General features: G+C 36.5%; 1 protein-coding gene across 1 annotated transcript; it reads left to right on the top strand.

The window, feature by feature from the left end:
* The first annotated feature begins 2,365 nt into the window (after positions 1–2,365).
* Positions 2,366–4,028, top strand: LOC120270245 (WAT1-related protein At5g07050-like). The gene is given in 8 exon segments (XM_039277264.1): positions 2,366–2,571; positions 2,648–2,710; positions 2,803–2,919; positions 3,001–3,161; positions 3,164–3,224; positions 3,322–3,483; positions 3,552–3,704; positions 3,836–4,028. Coding segments are annotated over 8 exon segments (1,116 nt in total).
* The last annotated feature ends 11,745 nt before the right edge of the window (positions 4,029–15,773 follow it).

The following is a 15,773-nucleotide window of genomic DNA, read 5'->3' as shown; positions in this document are numbered from 1 at the left end:
ATTCTAGAGATCAAAGATATAATTTCAGCATGCATGAAAATACAACAATAATCAAGATAAAAGTTTAGAAATCTCCAACCTGGGGTAGGAGTGCGTAATCACTGCCCTAAAGCAGAATTGGCCTCCCTCATGCGAGATTTGCAGCCACACTCCAAGAACCAAGATACACTAACCCGGGAAGGATGAACTCTAGGCACCTAGCACACTTGACGTCGAGGTATCCCAAGCCCACCCACAAGATTCAGGCAAGAGACCATAGAATAAGAACAAGAACACCAAGGTTTTCCAGGTACGTAAAAGCCACACCAGGGAGAAGGAAGATGTGAAAGGATGAAGTTAGTAAGTGTGTGTCAAGGGTTCTTGGTTGGATACATATATATAGCAAAGAAATCTCCAAAGACCCTCTCAAAATCCGATGTGGGACTAAACCAAATGGAGTAGTTTGGTTTGAGTGTACCAGACATATAGGACCACCCAGGGACCCACAGGAATTAAAAAAAATGATAAAAAACTCAAGTTGTAGGCCCATAAAACCCATATCACACAGTGCTCTCTTGTGATCATGCACGTGAAATGTCAAGATTTTATGTCTTGCTTCCTAAACTCATTGGAAAAACAAGTGCTTGTTATTCAAGTCACAATCTTTCCAAACTCTGACATCAGTATTGGAACAACAATGCATCATGGTGTTGGTGTTGGTGATGGTGCTACTTACGCTCATTTAATGAAGGCATGGTCACCAGTTCATCGGTTCGGTGAGCTCACTGGCTTTTCAATAATATTACCCCCATTTTTGGACCGGAGTAAGGTGAGGGATGATAAAGGATTCGAAAGATTGTTCATGGATTAGTTGGAAGAGTTTAAGAGTGGTGATGGGCTTGAGAAATGGGATCTTCATGGATGCAATGATGTAGTTCTTGCTACATTTGTGTTTGGAAGGGAGAGGATGGAAAAGATCAAAAGAAAGACTTTTTTGAATTGTTCGGTATACTCTTTGGCATGCGGATACATGTGATCTTGTTTGGTTTATGCAAGAAAAGATATGATCAAGAAGACTATCTATTTTGGTTACGTCATTGGTTGCAGAGCAAGAATTGAGACTGCCTTGTCAACAAATTAGTTCGACAAATTATTTAGGCATATGTTGCATTAAAGCTAAGAGAAATAAGGTTGTCGAAGAGAAAAGATTGGTGGTGGCTGAGGCGATATGGGAAGTGATCAAAGGGTTGGAAGAGGGAGTGATGGAGGGAGTTGATTAGTGTGTGAGGATCAAATTTGTATAAATATGCCTCGGAGAGGGCAATGATGTTGGCAGGATCGCTGAAGTTTGGTGTTTATCAGGTTGGGTTTGGTTGGGGGATGCCGAAGATGGGAACGGTGCCCTTTACAGAGAGCAGTGACAGTGAAGGAGGTATAGAGGCTGGCCTTGTGTTGCCTTGCCGTGAAATGGAGAAGTCCGTTTCTTGTTTTTTCAATGGGTTCATGGAAGATATTTGAGGCTGTTGAGTTAAATTTTTTATACTTAAAAACATTTGGAAAGGTTGAAGTTTATGTTTGTGTCTGTAAGGTTATTATTAAGTTTTAGCTTAATCAATTGGAAGAACTGAAGTTTATTTATTTTTTTTTTTTTTGGTCTCCATAGAATTCATATTCTTGTTTTGGAAATTGGGAGACAAGTTGATCAAGCAGGCAATGCTATTTGAACTAGAAATAGTCCAACATCGAATGTGCTAACAAAGTGTCATGTGCATATATAGGATAAGGAATGGTGAAGTCATTGGACCTTGAGGCTTTTTGACAAGTAACCCATTCTAAGTTCATAGATGCAAATGAAAGGGCCTCTGAGACATAGGCACGAGGTGCTTGGTGTACAAGTCCAAGCAAGTTTAACTTTGAATAGGAAAAACAACCAAGTTGAACTTGAGAGAGGGTGTTGAAACAAAAAATAATCCCACATCAGATTTGCTAATAAAGTGTCATGTGCATATATAGGATAAGGAATGCTGAGATCATTGGGCTTTGGGGCCTTTAGACAAGTAACCCATTCTAAGTTCATAGATGCACATGAACGCAAGTCCACATCTTCCAATATAGGCCCCACTCATACAAATTATAAAATTTTAACAAATACTTGAAGAAATTCCAGTTCAAGCTTTCAGTATTGTATGCTCTGCTTTCAAATTGCCTTGATTCTTTAGAAGAGAATGTCCTATTCCTGATAGTGGATTTCCAAGTGGTGTATTTTGCCATCAATGTGCAATATGAATAGTCGGAAAAAAAAAATGAACTCATCACTATATAATAACCAGTATTCTTGCACATTATACTCAAGAGATAGATTTGAGAATACAAAAAAACTCTACAAATGGTTTTGAAAATTGGAGATGTTAGTAGCATGTACATGAAGTTCAAGCCATGTCTTCTTATGGTTCTAACTCAATTAGGCTACACATTTCTCTACTTCCTCACAAAAGCTTCATTTAATGAAGGACTGAATCCTCATGTTTACATAACATATCAGCATGCTGTTTCCAGTTTTGTCATGCTTCCTTTCGCCTATTTTCTTGAAAGGTTTATTTTGTTTATATTCATGAGCCATACAATTCTGTCGATATAGCTTCATCAAGTTGCTTTTTCTTCTCTCGTAGGAAAACAAGGCCAAGTTGACATGGGCATTGTTTGTTGAATTATTCATTCTTTCATTACTTAGGTGAGTATTCTGATTCATGCTAAGAAATTAATTAAAAAGATGTTCAATACGATATTTAAAACCAAAATTTGACTATGACTCAATATTCAAAGAGTCAGATTAACTCATAACACATACTTTGCGAGCTTGAGATATACGTCTCTGATCGTTGTTGCTTCCATGGTCAATACCATTTCCGCCTTGACATTTATCATTGCCATTTTACTTAGGTATGCCAATTGTTTATTTAATGTTTCACAAACAAATAGGCGATGATTTTTTTTTCTTGTCAACCATATGTTTCCATGTAGATTGGAAAAAATAGATGTAAAGAATCCTCGAGGGATGGCAAAGGTAATCAGAACATTGGCATCTGTAGCAGGAGTTACACTAATGACATTGTATAAAGGGAAGTCTTTTAGGAGCTTATGGAGTGCACCAATTCATATGGGAAGCAGTTTAATTCATGAAAATTGCTGAAGGGGTCCATTCTTGGTGTGGCAAGCCGCATAACATGGTCTATGTCGTATGTTATGCACGTAATCTCCACTACTCTGATTAATTGGTGAGCAAAGATAAAGAAAATTGAAGCTACATTCAATTGCTGTTTTGCTTGATCTCTCATGAGCAACGCATGCATTGACACTGAAGAGATATCCGGCTCAACTTTTAATGACTACATGGATGAGCTTTATCAGAGGAGCACAGTCAGCAGTTTTCACAACATGTGTAGAGCATAAACCAGCGGCATGGATTGTCGGGTTTGACATAAAGCTCTGGAGCATCTTATATGGGGTAAGAAATCTAGTACTTTCAACAGAAATAGGTAGAAATCAGCAGACAACGATGTACATTTTCTGCCGGGAATAGTTTGCTATGGTTTGATAATTTTCGTTCAGTTGTGGTGCACTGAAGAAAAGGGTCCGGTTCTTGTAGCAATGTTCAATCCTCTGTCGACAATAATGGTGGCACTTCTTGCATACTTTGTTTTAGGTGAACGATTGTATACAGGAAGGTATAAAACATCTATAAATTCATTTGTCTGGTGTACAAGTGGATGCAAATTTCTGAACTGTCTTACTTGGCTTTGTCAACTATATATACTAGTGGATGCAAATTGCTGAACAGTTTTATTCTGTTTTGCAGCCTATTGGGAGGAATTATTGTCATCATCAGTCTTTACTTGTTCTTGTGGGGCAAGCAAAACGAAGAAAGGATCCCAATGAGATCATCAGATATTTCTGGTTTTGCTTGTGAGAATGAAAAGCAAGTCAGCCAAGATATGTTACGAAATTGTGATGAAGAAAGTGTGACTGCGAAGGGCATTCCACAAGCTTAAGCATCATATACTTTCATACTCCATTACATTTCTTCAGAGTGAAGCTCCATTGTATTTCAATTGCCTCACCATCAAAAATACATTCCTATATATGAAAGTATTTTACTGATATCATAAGAGAATATATATATATATATATATATGTATGCCCGACAAAAATAATTGACATAAGATTTTGCAGTTGGCTCCAGACTTGATGAATTCTGCTTCAAGCCATCCCAAGGATCTTTAAGAGGAATGATAATACGGTGGAATAACTCACTAATTAAAGTGAAGTGATCCACTTGGGCACATATTGTCTTTCTATCGAGTTCTCCAACTTTAAGGATCATTCTAGTTGGATGTTAACCGCAATCTACGATACCAACTCCCCTCTACTTAAACCAGACTTTTGGCTGAGAAAAGTAATTGTCATACTCAATTACCTTGGGTCTAATGTTGAAATTTCAAAGCCATGTTTGTACTAGATGATAAGAATTATGATACACCCAATTTAGTGGACATGCAAAACTCCTAAAACCTTTTCAGAGAGTTAAAACTGGTTGAGGCTCTATTCTATGGTAAGAAATTCACTTGTAGCAATAGTCAAGCCGACCCGATCCGAGTTAAATTTGATCAATTTCTTGTTAACCTAAGGTGGATCACTCTTTTTCCCATAGTGCAACAAACCAGTTTACCCTCATTACACTCCAACCACACACCCCTCAGATTACAATTTGGGGGCATCTATTCAAAATCAAAACTTTTAAATTTGAAAAGGCGTGGTGTATGGGTCCAACTTCAGAAACAAATCCAAACTTGGTGGAACCATTATAAAGAAAGGTTGTGGTGCATTTGAGCTCTCAGAGAAGTTAGTTCACCCCAAAAATAGTTTGCATAACTGGGCCAAATTTAGTTTTGGATTAAATCAAACAGAAAAAGCTAGCCCTCCTTCACGACCTTAAAACCTTCTGCTTAGTCAAGGAGTCCAATAGGTTAACAAGTGACGAGATGGAAAGGGAGTTAGATCTTAGATTTGTTAAGAGTATACCCTCAAAAAGCAATGAAGGTACTGGTATTTGTGGTGTTTCTCCCCTTTTTGTGTACAGACTCGAATTATGGTTCGAGCTTGTTTGTTAGATTTGATAGTTGAGGTTGAGTCTGTTTTGGCGCATTCAACCTGATTTTTGTCTTACGTGGTGGTGTGTGTGTGTGCATGCTCACCTTCAAAGGTTTGGTCTAAAGGCTGAATTGTGAACCGACACCTATTGGGCCTCTTGTGCCCGTGAGAAGGGCGATGTGTGCTCCTAGGCGCACCCCCGCAGGGCGCCTATGCCTATCAGACTAGCGTAGGGTGCACTAAGGTGAGCCAGGCATGCCCCTGCGGGCCACCTGTGTCGGTAGGTGAGCCCAGGCGAGCGCTTAAACTCTGCCGGCTGCCTGCGCCCTATTGGCTGCTTGCGACCGCAAGTGTGCCTAGATGAATGCCTACGCCTTGCGAGAGCCCATGCGGGGGCCTCGCACCCACAAGCATGCCTAGGCGAACGCCTGCGCCAAGTGGGAGCCTAGGTGGGTGCCTCACGCCCGCAGGAATGCCCAAGAAGGCGCCTGCGGGTGGCGTGCTCCTACAAGGCGCCCGTAGGGCACATCCTATCTCATTTTTAAGGCTTTTGAGCCTCTTTTGGGTTGTTTTGGCTGCCTCCTTTTCTTCCCCTCTCTTCTCCTTTTTTTCCTCTTCTTCATTGTGCTTCCATCAAAGTTAGAAGAGTGGTTTGTTAGGGTGTTCTTCCAACCTTTGAGCCAAGATTCATCCATTGTAATCCTTGAATCCTCAAGGTAAGCCTCCTCCTCCTCCTTGGTTTTCTTTGTTAATATGGAGAATTGATGATCTTGAGTTAGATGTTGCTTTAATCTTTGTTCTTCTTGTTGATCATTGCTTTGAAAAGTTGAGAGTTTGATTTGGGTTGTGTTTGCTCCATTGTTTGATTGTATCCATGATCCTTTGTTTGCTAGGGTTCTTGAATCCTGTTGCTCGGCCACTATAGCATTATTGTAGTACCGGTGGAACTTGGGTGTTTCTTTAAATAGTTTGGTTTAGAGTGAAGCTCAAAAACCCTAGGAGTTTATTCAGAATCTTGGAAGCCAGTTTTAAGCTAACCCTAGGATCGATTTAGGGTTGCTTGTTAGTGTGACCTAGGGTTTCTTTCTTGGGTTGCCTTGTTTAATTCTTGTTCTTGTTTGGGTTTTTGTTAGTTGGTTAGGCGGTGAAAGCTCGGCTCGAGCCAAGGAGCCACGGAGGAGTAGCACACTCGTGGTTTTCTCGCCTAAGTTTTGAGTGGGTTATATAATTGCATAATTCTAATAGAATATATATATATATTGTTTACGTATTCTATTCGTATGAATAACACTTATTCATGGCTTATTCTATTGAACCAAGGTTTTTAACAGGTTTGGAAAGATTTCCATGCTATTGTTGTTTTATGAAATGTTTGTTATTTGAATCATATGTCATTGATCATGCTTATATTCAAGATTTAATGAATTCTGAAACCTTGTTTATATACTATTGTGGTTTTACCATCGGCACTTATGGAATTGAGTTTCAATCCCGGTAGGGATACTGTCTAGGATCTGGACTTCTGGAGTATTTTACTTACATTGTATTCTTGAGCTTATATAGGTTTTGATGGTGATCGAGCGGAGTCCTTCCCTGCTGCAGTGGGTGGTATTCACGGTTAACCTATTGAGGTGGGGTGAAGACCCGAGTTTACTGTTCAGTTCAAGTGGCGCGTAGAACCTTGATTGGATATACATCGAAAAATGGGAGTTACAACATGGATTTCTGGTTGGTCAACGTCAATGGCATGAGATCCTTGACGGCTCTAGACTTAGCCACGGTCTCGCCTAGAGTTTAGAGAAGTTCTAGACCACCACTTGATGATTGAGATGTTGATTTTGTATTTTGAAAAATTTGATGTTTCCATGCAAAGAACTCTTGAAATGTGATATCCCGTATGATTTCTTGAACTATCATTTTAATGAAGTATTTTATATGTTAGAATTGTTAAAACTTGTTTTAAGCAAATCCTCGGCTTTTGAATCGTGGACACTCTCATTTGAGCAAAAGTAGTTCTTGGATGCTATCTATTGTTACTTTACTCTTCTTTATGTTGTATTTATGCAAAAATGTTCTAATCTGTATGTACTATGTTGTAATTGCTTGGTTTTATTGATTTCTTCGATTTTTTTTATTTATATATCATAGTTGGATTGTGCTAACCCCTCACTGAGTGACTTAGGTTATTTACCATTTCCCTTCTTTCCAAGATCTAGCATTCAGTATTGTGGCGGCAAGGCAAAGTGTTAGGCATTCACTAGCTTTCTTTCTACACCCACTTCATATATCTTGTATGTTTATTTTTTTAGTATGAGTATGTTGTATAAGGATATTAATCCACTAGTGTGTTTGTATTCTGTTGCATGGTTGTTAGTTTGCTTATTTCTTGGAACCATTATGGTGCATGTGGATCGTATATTTCTTAAACCCTTCTATCTGATTATGTTGTTGGTGCTTCCCCTACATTTCTTTGAGCTTTCTTATCCTATTTATGTTGTTTCAGTGTTGATGATTCTAGAGATTTTGTTAGCCTTGCGGTGACTTGAGGGTTGAGTGGTGGTGTATCCCTCCTTGGGTTGTCGCTGTGGTTGTCACGTCTTGAGGCCTGCTGGTCGAGGCGTGACAGTATTAGAGTGTTCCAATTGTATTATACACTTTTGATTATTAATAATAAGCTATGCTTTTTATATTCATATAAATCTTGTGTTGGTATTTTAATAACTTTTGAATATTACAGTCCATGTGTATTAAGTTAACCCTATACTTCTTATGGGATAAGAAGAAGGGCACTATAAGGGTTTAGTACTTGTACACTTAAAAAGTTCACAAATTGGAGAATTTTTTTATTAGGTATTGAAGATTTGTATAAATTTGTATGGTGTAAAATTTGACAAAGAGTGGTAGTTAAATATGTATAGAATAGTGGGAGCATATGTCATAGATACATTGACAGGATTGGTGTATTTGAACATGACTCACTACAATCCAATCACATGGGTTTTACACTTTGACCTTCAATGATTAGGATTGTTGATTATGATTATATGAGTGGATGTTAGACTGAGATATCATGATTACAATGTTCTTGTGACATCTAGTCTATTACTAGAGCAATTATGCCAAATTTACCCTTTGGTAGAGCTAATCTCATAATGCGATTATGTCAAGTAAGTAGCAAGTGTGAGTGATATCCAAGAAGGAATTTGTTCTCTTGCAAGTAAATGAGTTAGTATCCTACGTAATCATGAGTATGTAAGATAAGAAGACCTTGCCTAATTTAGGCAAACTAATCGTGTGAGATACAAAGCTAAGTTTAGTACTCTTACTCTACTATGGTTACTTGTGTATGATCAAGTTTAGTGACTTTGAAGATTTTCATGGCTCTCACTTAGTTTGGATACAAGAACCTTTGAGTATGGTAATCATAATTGGAAAGATTAGTAATGATCTATTCATTCATGTTTAATTGGGCTACGATGTTGGACCACAAAGCTGTCTAGATGTCATCCACAACCTTTGGTATCCTTCATTGCCAATTGGGATGAACCTAGAATGAAATTTACTATTTTACTTCATGGGATGAAGGGATTAGTCTAGTTTTTGTCTTAAGTTTAAATTTTTGAATAAAGTTCGATAGAATCGAATAATTAATCAAAATTGTAAAGACTTGTAGATAAAATTTTCTTTTGAAATCATGTGTAAATCATGTGCCATCGTAATGGCATAATGGTAATTATACTTAATGAGGTTTACATATAAATATGACTCCCTTTGTAACCTTAGCTGCCGATCTCTTTTCTCTCATGAGATCTATTACCGGTTCTCTCTCCCTTTCTAATCCTAGCTTCTATTTTGGAGAGGAAGAGGAGGCTATTTCTCGATTCCAATGTGTGATATAGAGGTGTGCGACTTTTGTTCGATGCTAAGAGATCAAGAACCATCCTAGTAACTAAGTTTATATATTAGAAGTAATTTTTCAAATATGATTTTTAATAAAATTAATTCAAATATAGTGTTTATTGGCTAGTGGATGTCATAATTTTTCCCTGCTTCTGCTTGCATCTGATTTTGTTATATATTTTGCGACTAACAAGAATGGCTCTAGACTCCTTATTGTGTTAAGAAAAGCTATACTAGAAGCAGTGATCTAGAGTTATATGGTTTAAGGAGGATGACAAAAAATACTAACTATTTTCATGAGATTGCAAAGGTCCGGCTAATCGAATTACACCCCCTTTATCCTACATTCTGATATGGTAGTGAAAGGATTCGAAAAGATTGATTGAGTTTGTGCTTCCCATTTTTGTACCCAATTTGGCTCCAGATGTAACTCCTAATTCAAATTCTCCAAGATTATGCTATTATAGGACAAGCAGAGAATAAAATTGATCTCTCTCACCTAGATGACCCTTTCACATTGGATGAGATAAATAAATAAATAAGCCACTTACTATTTGGGACTGAACAAGGAGCCTAGACCAGACGAATTTCCTCTTTTTTTCTTCTATAAATACTAGTCCATAGTTAGAAAGTATTTAGTTACACTTTGTGAAAATTTCTATAATAGATTAGTTAACTTGAAGAGGATCAATTGGGCTAGCATCCCATTGATTCCCAAAATGAAAAACCTTGATAATCCCTCAAAATTTTCACAGATTAGCCTCATCAACTCAACCCTGAAGATTCTCTCAAAGATTATTGCAAAAAAGACTCAAAGGGGTCGCAAACTTTCTAATCAATTTCTCACAATCCACTTTTATTAAAGGCCAATATATCTTGACAATATTGCAATGATTGAAGAACTTATTTTTTAGTCTTTAAAAAACATCGATTACCAGGACATAGTATAAAAGTTGACTTTGCTAAAGCTTTTGATATGGTAGACCAGGACTTTCTATTTGACTTTCTGAGTGCTTATGAGTTTCGAACAAAATAGTTTGACTGGATTAAGTCAATATATACTAATATCATCGAAAGCCAACTTTCTCATCAATGTCTCATCAATGTCTCATCAATGTCTCACACTGTGGCTATATTAGATACCATAGGGGACAAATATGGGGACATCCACATTCCACACTTCTTTTTACCCTAGTTTCATATATGCTTAGCTTAATGTTTAATCATGGCCTGAATTGCAAGGTGCTCTACAAAGTTCCACTAGGAAATCTCCTAAAAATGTGCCATCTACAATGCATTAATGACTAACTACTACGAGTATAAAGGATCTAAGGATTATCAAACTCATTCTACACCTCTTTGAAGGAATATTGGCCTTGGCTATTAATTTCAATAAGAATAGTATTTGCCCTCTTGGTCACAAATTTAGGAATCATCATTTCGGGTAGATGGCCTAGATGGCAAGACAAGGAACAACTAATTGAGAAGACAAGGTCCAAATTATCCACCTAGAAACCCAAATTTCTTTTCTAAGGTAGTTGATTAACCTCAATCAACTCTGTTCCCTCCTCGACTACTGCCTATGGGATGCCCATCTTGAAGCTCCCAGGATAGGCGATTAAAGTAACTAATAGTATCAATGGAGCTTCCTCTCATCCGACCCTAACATTGATTATCCTAAATAGTGGCTTGTAAGTTAGAAATGTCTCAATAAATCCAGGAACCAAGGGATGAAGTATACTAAACCAAGAGGAATTCAATAATGCTCTACTTGGAAAATGGTTGTGAAAAGTTTCCAAGGCAACTCTGTAGTGTGGAGACAAAGTGATATAATTTAACTACTACGAGGAATCCCACACTTCGAACCTATTTAGTCAACTGCCTAAGAGGACATCATTTTTCTAGAATAGAGTCCTCAAAATCCATTTGCTATTTCTTTGAATTCCATGTGATTGCACAAGATCCTAATGCAAACACATTGTCGGATGTATGTACTTTTTCTCTCTTACAATGTGCAGCCCAATAGTTGTCAAAGTAACCAATTGATGAAAAATTTCAAACTTTTTCATACCTGAGATAGAAGTCAAATGTTATAGAGATATAGCACATAATTCTTTTTTTGCAACACCAAAATTATGCATGGATGGATTGCTCATATATATATAATAATAATAATAATAATAATAATAATAATAATACCATTCTAACAGAGAATAATATATCTAGACTTGTGTGTGCAAGATAATTTAAAACCTCCAATCAAACTTCTATACATTAATGCATGTTGTAACGGTTGAGCAATCCTTCTGCAAAATATTTATGAGAAACAAAGATACCATCCTCTTCTTTCTTCACTTCTATGCCAAGAAAGTAATGCGATAATTGCAAGTCACTCATTTTAAATATGTTCATCATGCCTACCTTGAATTCATTAACTAATGACTATGAGGATCCCATGTATATAATATCATCCGCATAGAGACAAATCAATAGCAAATATGCGTCTCCTTGCCACTTCATATATAAATTTGAACATTATCACTTCAATGAAACTCATGTTGCAAAAAAAATAGTGATCACTCCTATTGTACCAAGCTCAAGGAGCTTGATTCAAACCTTATAGAGCTTTCTTCAATCTATATACTTTGTGTTCATTGCCTTGTACTATGGAAACCTTTTGGCTGTCAACAAAGACCTCCTCTTGTTTTTCATCATTTAAAAATGCAAATTTGACATCAAGATGGTAAATTGGCCATTGTTTATGTGCAACCAAAGCAAGAAACAGCCTCATAATTTCAATCCTTGCAATAGGGGGAAAAGAGTCTTCAAAAATCCACATCTTGCACCTGTGTATAGCCCTTTGCCACTAATTGAGCCTTGTGCTTTTGTATTGTGCCATCTAAATGATATTTGATCTTGTATACCCACTTTAAGACACTTATTTGTTTCTCTTTTGTTAAATTAAAAAATCCCAGGTTTTATTTTATTTTATTTTTTGTATGGTCGAGATTTCCTCATTCATTGCATCCTGCTACTCTTGCTTCTTAATAGTCTACATAAACATGATTGGATTAGTGACAATGAGAGCAAAGAAGCATGATTCATATAATTCTCTCAATGCTCTAACATTTAGAGATGGTGACTCTTCTGTTTGGGAAATGCATCTTGAAGGTGGTAAAGTACTAGCATTAAATGGACTTATTGAAGTATTTGTAGTTGTTCCACTAGATGGAATCAGATCTTCTAAAACTTCTACTAATATTTTCTGCTTTTTGTCCGCATCTTCATTTTAACTCCAACTTGCATCCTCATCAAATGTTACATTTCTACTGACTATCACATTTCCAACAGCAAGATTAAATAATTTGTATGCATTTGATTCATTGCAATAGCTAACAAAGACAAATTTTTTAGATTTTTCATCCAACTTATACCTACTTTGTGCATTAATCAATGAATATGTAATGCTACTGAAGATTTTTAAATGTGTTTATTGAGGGTTTCATACTGTCCAAGCTTTAAAGGGAGTCCTATTTTATACAGCATTTGGTTGGAGGTAAGTTAGTAAGTATATTACTGTTGCTACAGCTTTGACCAATAAATCATTTCCCAAACCCTTCTCATTTAACATACTTTTGACTATCTTTATTATTGTCCTATTCTTCCTTTCTATAGACCCTTTTTGTTTAAGAGTATAAGGAGTAGTTAATTGATTTTGAATTCCATTTTCATCACAGTAATCTCGAAAATTCAGATGATATAAATTCTCACCCTCAATCTGTATAATGAAATTTTATAGGTCTTCCACATTTTTTCTCCATAAGTACTCTGAATCTTCAAAAACAATCAAAAGACCTCTGACTTAAAGAAAATATAACCAATTCATTGATTCGGCTATAATCATTAGTAAATAATAAATAATAGTGACTCCCTCCAATTGATTTTGTTTACATAGGGCCGCACATCTTTGCATGGATTTGTTCAAGCTGTGATGAAGCTCTCCACATTACTCCAGTAAGAAATGCTCTTCTACTTTGTTTGCCATATACACAACTCTAGCAAATTGCAATTTGATCAATTTTTGGCAACCCACTCACCATATCTTTCTGACTTAGTAACTTCAAGCCCTTCGCATTAAGATGCCCATACCTTAAATGCCAAAGTATGGAAGCTTTCTTTTAGTGGTGACCAAACTTAGATTTTCCCTGATGGAGACTTTAGGTGGAAATATTTTGTTTGTTGTGATTTATGTTGTAAAATGTAGGACCAAATATAGTAGTACCGTAGCAAAATAAATAAAAATAATGCTAAAAAATAAAGGACCCAAAGATATTACATGGAAAACCCATAAATAATTAGGGTAAAAAACCATGGGCAAGGATAGAAGAAACTCTCTCTAATAACAAGGAGAAAACCAGTACTCTCTCTTATACTAGGAGAATAGACTAACTCTCTCAGAAATTATTTTCTCACACTTCTCACTCTTCTTTTTTCTCTAATTTCCTCACTCTCACTTTGCTTCTTCACTTGGTTGTGTAAGGATGGAATGAGAACCTCATCTTATTTATAGGAGAAGAGAAGCCACCATTTTCCTTTAACACATGGACACTAATCCATGAATTAAGCTCATGGTTTAAAAAGCCAGCAAATGGTTTAATAAGCCATTGTTTAAGCACATGGGATGGATTAATGGTTTATAAGAGTTGTTGTTTTGGTGAGCCATTGATTTGGGCTAACAATTTATACCTTGGATACTTCTTGGCCAGACATCTCCTCCTTAATATGCCATGCTTCATTTGAAAATAGAACATAATACCCTCAGAGAACAAATTGTCTAACACTCAACAAGTAATGTGTTAAATTGGGCACAAATTACACATTGTGTAGGAGTTTTATTTTGCATGATGAAGTTGAAATAGCCATAATTCTTTCTCTTTCTACTTGTGTTTCTTTATCATCTTTTAAGTTACTTTCAACTTTTTTGATTCATCCAAGTCTAAGAACGTATCCCTATTCCCTATCATATAATAGAACACCCACTATCAATTAACGGAGTTAGCCCAGGTGACTCAATTAAACATGAATATAAAGTTAGGTTATTTAAATTGAAATGTTTATAATTCAGTGAGTTAAACAAGAATAAGTGAATAATTGGGTGACTATTTCAATAATTTAACCAAAATTAAACAAGATAACTACAACCAACCTTCCATTTTTCCAATATAATAAATTAAATTAATTAATAAAATAAATTTAAGTATAATTCAGTGCCACTCAGGCATTTTTTTTTTCTTTTTAGTACTCATTCAAATATTCTTTAAAAGACCAAAACTACCCTTGGTGTGTGTTGGGGCACCCACCAACGACCATGCACCTGTGCGCTTACACAAATGTGACCACGGTGCTCTTGACAAGTGGGCACCTATTGTTAGGTGCCCACATCGGTGCCTCTGAAACAAATACAGACAAGAAAGAAATGATATATTAATAATTTTAAATAAATTTAATTATTATGAATGATTTAAAACGTAAGATTTTTTTTTACGAACGTGGACAAGCCACGTGCCATGCCCTGGCTAATGCGTGAAGCATAACCACAAACTCAACAACACATGTGTTCTTACCCAACGCCGACAAAAATTGGAACTCACTTTCTCAACGAACAATGAATACTTTGCATAGAAAATTTAACACCAATAGATCAAATGGTCATTGGCAATCACAATTCTTTAATGAAATTTGAAGAATTAAAGGGGTTTTGAGATAGTTTACCCAACATATTTATATATATATATATATATATATATATATATATATATATATCACCAGCATTATTGTAAGGTTTTGCAAAATTGCATGCCCTTGAAAAACTATGAACAGTCCACAAAATAAACCAAAAAAGCATATACTAACATATATTTCCATGTTTTAGATCCACCATTCATCATTCAGCAGCCTTCAAAACATCTAGCATCATTTCACTTTCTCTTCCAATGGCTCCACTTCACTTACCCGCTACCCAGCTCCTCCAAACTTGGAATATTTCTCCTCCACCCTTCGCCGGTAGCGACACCACCAAAGTTCTTCCAAGTTCCATCCACCTTCTTTGATGTCATCTTCATTCACTTCCATCCAGTTCAACGTGTCTTCTTCTATGACTTCATTCACTGCCCTAATGCCTACCCCAGGAAAGCCAATTCAGCCTTAGGGCAGTGCTTACTGCCTCTCTAGAGATCAAAGATATAATTTTAGCAAGCATTGAAAATACAGCAATAATTAAAATAAAAGTTCATAAATCACTAGTATGGGGTAGGCATGCATAAACACTACCCTAACGCTAAATTGGTCTTCCTCATACGAGATTTGCCGACCTCACTCCAAGTGCCAAGATATGCTAACCCGGGAAGGATGAACTCTCGGTGCCTAGCACGTTTAGCGTCAAGGTATTCCAAGCACACTCACAAGATTCAAGCAAGAGACTAGAGAATTAGAACAAGAACACCAAGGTTTTCCAAGTATACAAATGCCACACCCAGGAGATGGGAAAATCTAAGAGGATGAAGTAAGTAAGTGTGTGTGAAGGGTTCTTGGTTGGATACATATATATAGCAAAGAAATCTCCAAAGACCCTCTTAATATCATATGTGGGACTAAACTAAATGGAGCAGTTTGGTTCGAGTGTACCAGACATGTGGGACCACCCTAGGACCCATGGGAATCAAAACAAATAATAAATATCTCAAGTT

The sequence above is a fragment of the Dioscorea cayenensis genome, chromosome 10 (genome assembly GCF_009730915.1).
Source record: "Dioscorea cayenensis subsp. rotundata cultivar TDr96_F1 chromosome 10, TDr96_F1_v2_PseudoChromosome.rev07_lg8_w22 25.fasta, whole genome shotgun sequence".
Classification (NCBI taxonomy): domain Eukaryota; kingdom Viridiplantae; phylum Streptophyta; class Magnoliopsida; order Dioscoreales; family Dioscoreaceae; genus Dioscorea; species Dioscorea cayenensis.
This window is presented reverse-complemented; position numbering and strand designations above follow the sequence as displayed.